This window comes from Echinops telfairi, unplaced genomic scaffold (assembly GCF_000313985.2).
Source record: "Echinops telfairi isolate 266 unplaced genomic scaffold, ASM31398v2 ScPeMD7_7469;HRSCAF=8507_0, whole genome shotgun sequence".
Lineage (NCBI taxonomy): Eukaryota > Metazoa > Chordata > Mammalia > Afrosoricida > Tenrecidae > Echinops > Echinops telfairi.
In genome coordinates, this window is record NW_022111372.1 from 48,685,862 (window position 1) to 48,694,750 (window position 8,889).

General features: G+C 42.6%; 1 protein-coding gene and 1 pseudogene across 1 annotated transcript in view; both read left to right on the plus strand.

The window, feature by feature from the left end:
• The window catches only part of LOC101641044 (immunity-related GTPase family M protein-like), an 18,028-nt gene extending 12,947 nt beyond the window's left edge, over positions 1-5,081 (plus strand). Inside the window, exon 2 of the mRNA XM_045284747.1 lies at positions 2,485-5,081. Within this exon, the coding sequence (XP_045140682.1) occupies positions 2,506-3,669 (1,164 nt within the window). The 5' untranslated portion in view covers positions 2,485-2,505 and the 3' untranslated portion in view covers positions 3,670-5,081. The remainder of the gene's footprint in view (positions 1-2,484) is intronic.
• Positions 5,082-7,925: 2,844 nt separating this feature from the next.
• LOC101640725 overlaps positions 7,926-8,889 on the plus strand; it is a 35,071-nt pseudogene continuing 34,107 nt past the window's right edge.

The following is an 8,889-nucleotide window of genomic DNA, read 5'->3' on the forward strand; positions in this document are numbered from 1 at the left end:
CTTGAGAATTTATAAATTGTTATTTTGTCGTATCTTACACGGTCTGATGTCTCCCTTCACCCACTTTTCTGTTGTCCCTCAGGGAGGTGGTTATATGTAGACCCTTGTAATCAGTTCCCCCCTTCCACTCCACCTTCTCTCTACCCCCAGGTATTGCCACTCTCAGCACTGGTCCTGAAGGGTTCATCTGTCCTGGATTCCCTGTGTTTCCTGAATTGGGATCATGATAGTTGAGGGAAGAAGTATTTAAGAACTAGAAGATAGATGTAGGTTTCATCTTTGATTCCTGGCATCCTGACTGACTCGTCTCCTCCCCATGACCCTTCTGTAAGGGGGTGTCCAGTTTCTTAGAGATGGGCTTTGGGTCCCCATTCCCCACTCCTCCTTATTCACAATGATAAGATTTTTTTGTTCTTTGATACCGGGCCATTTGAATATTATGATGCAACTCTGAAAATAAAATTCTTCTCCTTCCGTTCACCAAGAAATTACTTTTTATTTAGTTTAGTCTAAATTTTTGACAGATGCAATTTTTCGTTTGTTGAGCTACTTCCTTTGAGTTTATTTTCTAAAGACTGCTTTTCTAAAATATGCTTAAAGGATCCTTTAGGAATCTTGGGTTACAAGGAGGCACAGCTGGGGGATGGTCTGACCTTGTCCTGACAGATGGGCACAGACCACAGCAACCATAGCGGTCCTCCCAGCAACAAGTTGGACACTGTTAGCAAATTGAAGGTGCTAGAGTTTTCTCTGGTGATATATATCAAGACACAGACTAATACTCTTAAAAAAAAAACTTGGAAAAGCATTTAAACAGTTTGATGCAAACTTTGTTCTATGTTAACAGTAATTCCTGAGCAACAATCAGGGATTTTCTACTTCGGCTCCTTGTTTCTTCCTTGGAATACAAGGAAATCTCTTTCAAGTCACCAGTTAATCATGGGCTCCAGAAGAGTACCCCTCAGTGTGCAGACAGACCCGACAGTAAACTAACAAAACTAAGGCCTTCCCCACCCACTCCCAAGCTAAAGAAGGCTCCCCTGTCTGAGAGTGCAACCCACAGCTGGCAACTCCCACTAGAGCAGCCACCCCATCAGACTGCCTGCTGTTGCATGGATGGGGAAGGAGGGAAGAATGCCAATGGTGGAGAGAGGGAGAGATAGTAATTCATACTGTGTCACGGTGATTGACTTATATGGTTATTCTAGGTCAATAGGTTATTGACCATGCCGATAAGATATATACGACTCTAGCTTTTGTTATGCCAGTGGGTTCAAATGAGCCATCTCAGAAGGAGGGATGGAGGAGTCTCACTACTATCAACAATGAAAATCCGGAAGAGAAGATGGATCTCAAGCTTCCTAGGTTGAACCTCTTCAATCCAGGAGACAGAGGGCTGTGACATCAGAGAAGTGGCAGAAAAGTGGCAGCAGCAGAGGCAGCGGCACCAACAGTGATGCCAAGAGCTTAAAAGAGGGGGCTTCCTGGCCCATGGAGAAAGTGAAGCTGAGTGTGTTAGGGAAAGAGGCTTATTTTTCAAGTGGGTACTTCCAGGGACTTAACTGGGGAAGGTCGAGGCTTATGGTGGAGTGGCATGCCCTTTGGGGCATTTATCAGCAACACTAGAAAGGGTTTGTAATATTGTCTAGCTAAGAGGTTGAATACCAGAAAGAAGCATTCCTGTGGGCACGAATAAGAAGAGGCAATCCTGACTGGCAAATTCTGAGCATTTCTGATGCTGAATTGTAATCTTGAACTTCCTTAGAAAACATTCTGTAATTGTGTTTTCTGTGTGGCCATTTCAATAGAGGTTCTTTTGGGTTTCATTCTGTTGAATTTGCAGTTTTCTTTCTTTCTTTTTTTTTCTTGAATGATTTTCTTTCTATGACATGCAGGATAGGTAAATCTATGGTGACATCAATTAGGACAATAGTTTCTGAGGCTTATGATAGGGAGACTGGGGAGGCAGATGGGTAGCTAATTATAATGACTACAAGAATGAAGAAAATATTCTGAAATTGATTAGTATGATGAATTCACAACTCTCTTTAAATAGTTCAATATTGAATTGTATGAGATGTGAATTATATGTCCACAAAAGTGTTAAGTAGATAGATACATAGATGGATGAATATAGATGGTGAATGGAGCTGTTCGTCTCATGCAGAAGAATTCTTAGGGAGGTTCCCTTACCTCCTTCAGAACTCAATGACTCACTTGAAGTTCTGCTGCTTAAGCCCTGTGGTATCCACAGTCCTGCTTTGGGCTATTATTGTTGGCAACTCAGCAGCAGAGCTTTCCTCAAGGCCCCCCTTCCCATCCCCAGAACATGAATTTCACCATTATATATGTCCCCAATGCTCCAAACACCTTTGCTGGTCACCTTGATTATGCATCCAAACTCTGGGCTTGGGAGGCTCCTTAAATCCTGCAGTGGCCTGTTCACCCAGCATCGTAATGTCCTTGCTCTTCCTCCTTCTGCAGGTCACACCACTGTTCTGCAACATGGCAGCATACCCACTGTCCCCTGAGGACCTGTCCTCTGTATCCTCTGGGTTATTTGAGACAGGGGCTACAAGTATTGAGAAGGACGTGATGGATGGTAATCTCCCGAATGTGATTGCTAAAGCCAAGAAGACTTGGAAGAACATGAACAATAATGTCACATTGAACATTGCTGTGACAGGGGCCTCCGGCAATGGCCTGTCTACCTTCATCAATGCTCTCCGCAATGTTGGGCATGACGAGGAGACCTCGGCTCCAACCGGGGTAGTGAGAACCACCTTCACACGTGCTTCCTATTCAGCCTCCTGTTTTCCGAATGTCGTGCTGTGGGACCTGCCTGGCATGGGTGCTTCTGCCCAGAGCCTGGAGAACTACATGGCGGAAATGCATTTCAGCCAGTATGACTTCGTCATTATTGTGGCGTCTGAGCAGTTCAGCATGAATCATGCAGTGCTTGCCAAAACCATCCAGAAGTTAGGAAAGAAGTTCTACATTGTCTGGAACAAACTGGACATGGACCTGAGCAAAAATGTACTCAGCAAGGAGAAGGCCGTGAAGATGATCCGAGAGTATATCCTTGAAACACTCTGGATGGAGCAGGTGAATGAGCCCCCCATCTTCCTGGTCTCCAGCTTTGATCTGTCCCTGCATGGCTTCCGAGAACTCAAGCAAACATTAAAAAAGGACCTCCTCCTTATCAGGTACCAGGATCCGCTCCAGAATCTGCTCCATACCTGTGAGGCAATCATTAACGACAAGCAGACTTTCCTGCAGAAGAAAGTTGACACACTGTCTTTCCAGGACATTCATGGCATTGAAGATCCAGACAATTCAGAAGCGTGTCTGAAAGTGTACAAAGTGCACTTTGGTGTGGATGATGAATCTATCCTTCGTGTGGCACAGATAATGGAGTCTGATGTCCTGGATTACACAGCAAACATGAAATCCCAGGACCTGCAGACTCTCAGCAATGTAGATTGGCTGATTTATTGTATGAATTTTAATACAACTTCTTACTTATCTACTATTTTTAGCTATATACCAGTCTTCGGTGTTCCTATTACCAACTACATCAGATGGATGAAGCACAGATACTTCCTTGAAGTAGTTGCGAAGGACACTAAGACTATCTTGCGGAAAATCCTGAAAGATTCCATCAACTGAAGAGCTTATTTTGCACAGGAATTGTGTGTGTGTGTGTGTGTGTGTGTGTAAGCAAGGAACTCTCGGTCCTCTTCTGAGCCACGTGCGCTTTCTGCTCTTTCGGATTTATCAGCCCTTCCCCTTCCATAGGATTAGACATCTTGAGATTAATAGAATAATTTCTTCATTTTGTGCCCAAGCACCATAACATGTTGCACTCCTTAGCATTTGTTTATTTCTGAACTAAATGAGCTGGCTCTTAATAGGAGTGAAAATATCTTTCTGTTTCCATAGCATTACATATATCCCAATTCCATAGAATTACATCATCTCTCTTCATTTGAAGGCTCTTTGTTTTCCAGCTGACTCGTCAGTTCTGGTTCTGGACTTGCAGAGACCCACCTGGTTCAGAGGGGAGGCCTCCAGGTGGGGCCGGCTGCTTCGAAGTGTGGTTTTCATCATCCTCTGCAGAGCATTGTGGTGGAGGTTCCAAGTTCTCAAGCTGCGCTGGCTTCCTGTGAAGCTCTCGCTTTAGTATTTCCTGAAGAAGATGCTCGAAACAATAAGGGGCATATCGTGCCATTGTTCACACCATATGAAACTATTAAATAGAAGAGCAAACGCAACTACTTCTAGGAAAAATGAAAATACGTTCTCTTCAAAGTCAATTCTTCATTACATCCTCTCATGCGGTCCTTACACATACATGTTATGGCATGCTTGAATTTCTTGTGATCACTACCTGCATGTGCCTGTAGCTTCACTATGCACCCTCACCATGAACTCCGTCTCCTACACTCATTGTCTCTCTCTATTTTATCCAACTTATCCTTCTCTCTTCCCATTCACTGACAAGTTGTCCTTTCTCTCACTCTTTCCAAAAGATCACCAAGTCCTGCTAATTCAACATCACTGTGTCTCAGTGGAACCCTGGACTTACTTCTTGCTTACAAGTCCACATACCTATCCCCTAGGTTGGCTTCTTCACTACCCTCACTAGTGGTTTCTCCCATAACTCCTGGGTGGGTGCTCTGACTTCCTCTGCAAACCACAACTATTACTGCTTCATCAAATGCATCAGACTGTTTCATGCCTACGGACCCTTGTTCAAACCCATCCCCCTACTCTAAGTATGTGCTCAGCACAGCAAAGGGTAAATATTGCTCCATTCACTTTTCCTGCCCATGATGGCATGAAAGAACGAAACACAGATCGCAGTACCCCCATTTCAATATTTGTGGACAAATTAAAAATAAGAACCTTCTCAGGGGTACTGGGATGATTTATCACAGTTGCAATGCTCATGGATGTCACCATCAAGAAATCAAATGATGTCTCTCATTGGGCAAATACACTGCCTAAGCTATATTTAAAGTGTTAAAGAGCAAAGATCTTACATTGAGAACAAATATGTGCCTGACCCAAATGCTGTGTTTTCAATGGCCTCATATAAAAGCTGGACAATGAATAAGAAAGACCAAAGGAGGATTGATGCATTTGAATTGTGGTGTTGCCAAAGAAGAATGAAAGAAGCCTGAACTGTCAAAAAAACAAACACATTTGTCTTAGAGATACTGTGAGTAAGGCATTCCTTAGAAAGGAGAATGATGAGACTGTTTTACATACTTAGGACATGTTTTCCAGGAGAGACTGCTCTCTGGAAAAGGACATCGTGATTGGTAAAGTAGAGGGTTATGTAAAAAGAGGACGACTCTCAATGAGATGGATTGGCACAGTGGCTGAAATATAACAATTGTGAGGATGGTATAGGACCTAGCCGTGTTTCCTTTTCTTGTAATAGGATTGCTGTCAGTCAGAGCTCCAGCAAGGGCACCAAGCAGCAATATAGTAGAGTCACATGGGTTAGTAATGGAAGAGGGAAAACAAAGTCAAATGGTATTTGTTGACAAAAATAAACAGGGCTAAATAACCATTGCTGCTATATGGTTTAGGTCAGATATTATTTCAATGAGGTAACACCAATGAAGTTACCAAGTACGTATGAATGCTAGCTAAGGGAACACAATAGATTACAGATTGTCAGCCAAGGTGAAGTTGAGAGGAGGATAAGAAGCAAACTCCTCTACTTTAAATGTATGCCTGGTTTTTTCTCCTATAAACATACTGACTGCCCCTGGTAGGGTTTACAAGGAAAAGACAGTATGTCTTTTGAAATCCACATTATCTTACCAAAGTGTTTTCTCCCAGGTTTCATCAAGTTACAGCCTGTATCTTAGGCTTAGTTAAGTAAGCTTATGAAAAATAGTCCTTGACAATGTTTTGATAATGATGAGGGCAACAAATGTACAAATGTGCTTGACACAATGGATGGATGGATTGTGATAAGATTTCTACAAGCCCCCAATAAAATGATTTAAAAAAAATAGTACTTGACAAATTATATTTGTTTTAGAAAATGTATTTGTATGCTAGGAGTTTTCAGCTATAGGAAATATATTTTGATCACCAAACTGAAAAACAATCAAGCACTGCCAACAAGTCCTTCACAACTCCTCGTGACCCTCTCTGCCAGAGTGTAACTGCCCCGGTGCGTTTCTGAGACGGTAATTCTTTAGGGAGTAGAAAGCCCTGTCTTTCTGTCTTCCACAGAGCAGCCGGAGACTTTGAACTTCTGACCTCGCACCAAGCAGACCAACTTATAACCGCTACACCACCAGGCTGACCCACTATGCATGACCTCTTTGTCATTTAGTTGATCCGAACTGCATGAACTTTATGTAAAGTATTCTTCTGATCAGAAACCATTCCATATCACAGATGCAGAGGTTTCTCTTGATGGGATACCCTTGTTAAAAAAAATTAAGTTTTCTGCAGCATGTTCTCATTCTTCCTCAACCAGGCTTTTAGCATTGTGAGCCTCCATCTGTCCTCAGTACAGTGCTTCTCTCTCTCTGCATACTGGCCCGTTGACCCCTCACTTTACTCTCTTTACCTGAGAAGAATTCCCCTTGTGACAAGCGTCTCAATTTGGTAGATCTATCTCAACTAGACCAAGGTATGAAAACTTTTCACTTATCTCCAGGGTTTTCCTCACAAGGAAGGATTGATCAGAGGGTCTCATAAGCATCCACTGGGTAGGGAAATTAAGTTAATATTAAATAGAGATGAAGTTAAAATGGTATATATCATGGATTGAGTATCCTAAAAGAAAATCCTATCTGCCACACATATGGATGACCATGAACAAGTCAGTTAATTTTCATATCCCAATCTATAAAATATGGATAATAATATTAAGTCTTTCACAGAAGATATGTCCTGATCCAAGTAATCTTCTGAGACTCAAAAAAACCAAAGTCACTGCCCTGCAGTCCATTCTGACTGATAGTGATCCTGTAGGACAGGGTAGCATTACACCTTATAGAATTGCACCTGTATGGTTCTCCCAAGGAGGACCCCGTGATTTCTAACTGTGATGGGGGGTGAGCAGCCCAATGCATACCTCACTGTGTCTCCAGGCCCAGGCATGTAATTCATGATTATTATCATCATCACATCTATTCATGGTAAGAATAGGCCAAAATGAAGTCACATGGAAAAGTATTTCCCCTGGAAACTCTCTCTACCACCAAGAATGAGCCAGGAGTGAGCAGGGCCTTTGCAAAGACCCTTAAAATCTCTGAACACTGACCATCTTCCAGCCAGGAACCAGAGAGCTGTGACACCAGAGAGCAGGGGATAACAGAGGCAGCTGCAGCACCAAGAGAAGGAGACACAGCAGTGGGCTTCCAGGCCATGGAGCCAGAAAGCTGAGTGCCACCAGGCAGGACGCTTGCTTGTGAAATAGAGTTGGTCTTGGAAATAGGGATTTGGGGGCTCATGGAATTAGAGCAGAGATTTTTCAGGTTGAGGCTTCTGGTGGAGTGGATTGCCTTTTGGACATTTACTGACAGAGATTAAAACAGATCTTTGTGATATTGTCCAAGTAGGGCAGAAGCTAAGAAACCACATGGCTGAGAGGCCAAGGACCAGAGAGAGAGGCCTGCTTGGTGTGCACAGCTCAGAAGAGTAGTTCTAAACCAAAGGATTTTATCTTGAGCATTTCTGATCCTGATTTGTCAACTGTTAACTGACACAGAGCCTTGGTAACTCAGTGGGGCAAGGGTTAGGCTGCTAACAGAAAGGTCTGTGGTTCAAACCCACCAATAAACCAATCAGCCACTCGGGGGTGGGGTGGGGGGGAGAATAATGGAAATCTGCTTCCATAAAGATTTATCTCCTCAGGAACCCTATGGACTGGTTTGATTGTGTACAATATGGTCACAATAAGTCCGAATAAGCTCAGTGACACTCTGGCTAGATCAGAGTCTAAGAGAGATGGAGTCTTTAAAATCAATGAGCTATGATTGTGGAGGAGAAAGTGAAGGAGACACAGATAAAGATGGGACAACTCTATTTTGTGTAGATGAAGATGAGGACCCTGAAACCTCAAAACGCAAACAGTTACATCATCGATCTGAATGTGTTACTGCTAGTTCTGGTGTATTTCATTTTGAAGACGTATGTAAGATGAAACTAGATGGAAAGTTTAAAAACTTTAAATGGCAACCCAATTGGACTTGCCATAGTCAGTAACAATAAGAAATTGAATGAAATACATCATTATGTTCATCGTAGACGTTCTCCACATGCTAATGCCCAGATATCAGCAGTAAGAACAGCAGCCCCAAAGAAAGAGTACTCACCTCAAGTCCAAAAGTTGACACTAATCCTGTCAAGCGACGGCAGCCCCACAGTGCTGAATGTATAATGAAGAAATCAGAAGGATTTGAATCACAGTTAGAGCCTGAAATTAAGAGAAAATACATTGTAGGACTTATCAGTCTTTGTCTCCTCTATGGTTTGCTTCAAAAAAATATTTGACCCAATTAGAGCTAAGTTCTATTTGTCATTAGTAAGGACATCCACTTCACAATCTGGCTTGAATTTCTGACAGCTCCCTGATGGTGCACTACTGCAACTATTGTTGAATTATCTTCAGCAAAATGCTACTTGTGTGTTGTTAGATCAATGAAATTTTTCTATTAAAGATCTTGTTTAGCCATTTCCACATTTCAGGTTACTTTTCTTTGGAATGAGCACAAAACTGAATCTCTTTCCATTGTTGCTCAGGCATTTGAACCGTGGGAATACAGTGAACCCTCGCCACTTCGCGCTTCGACTTCCGCGGCTTCACTCTATCGCGGTTTTTGCATAACCGCGCATGCTCTGTCATTACTG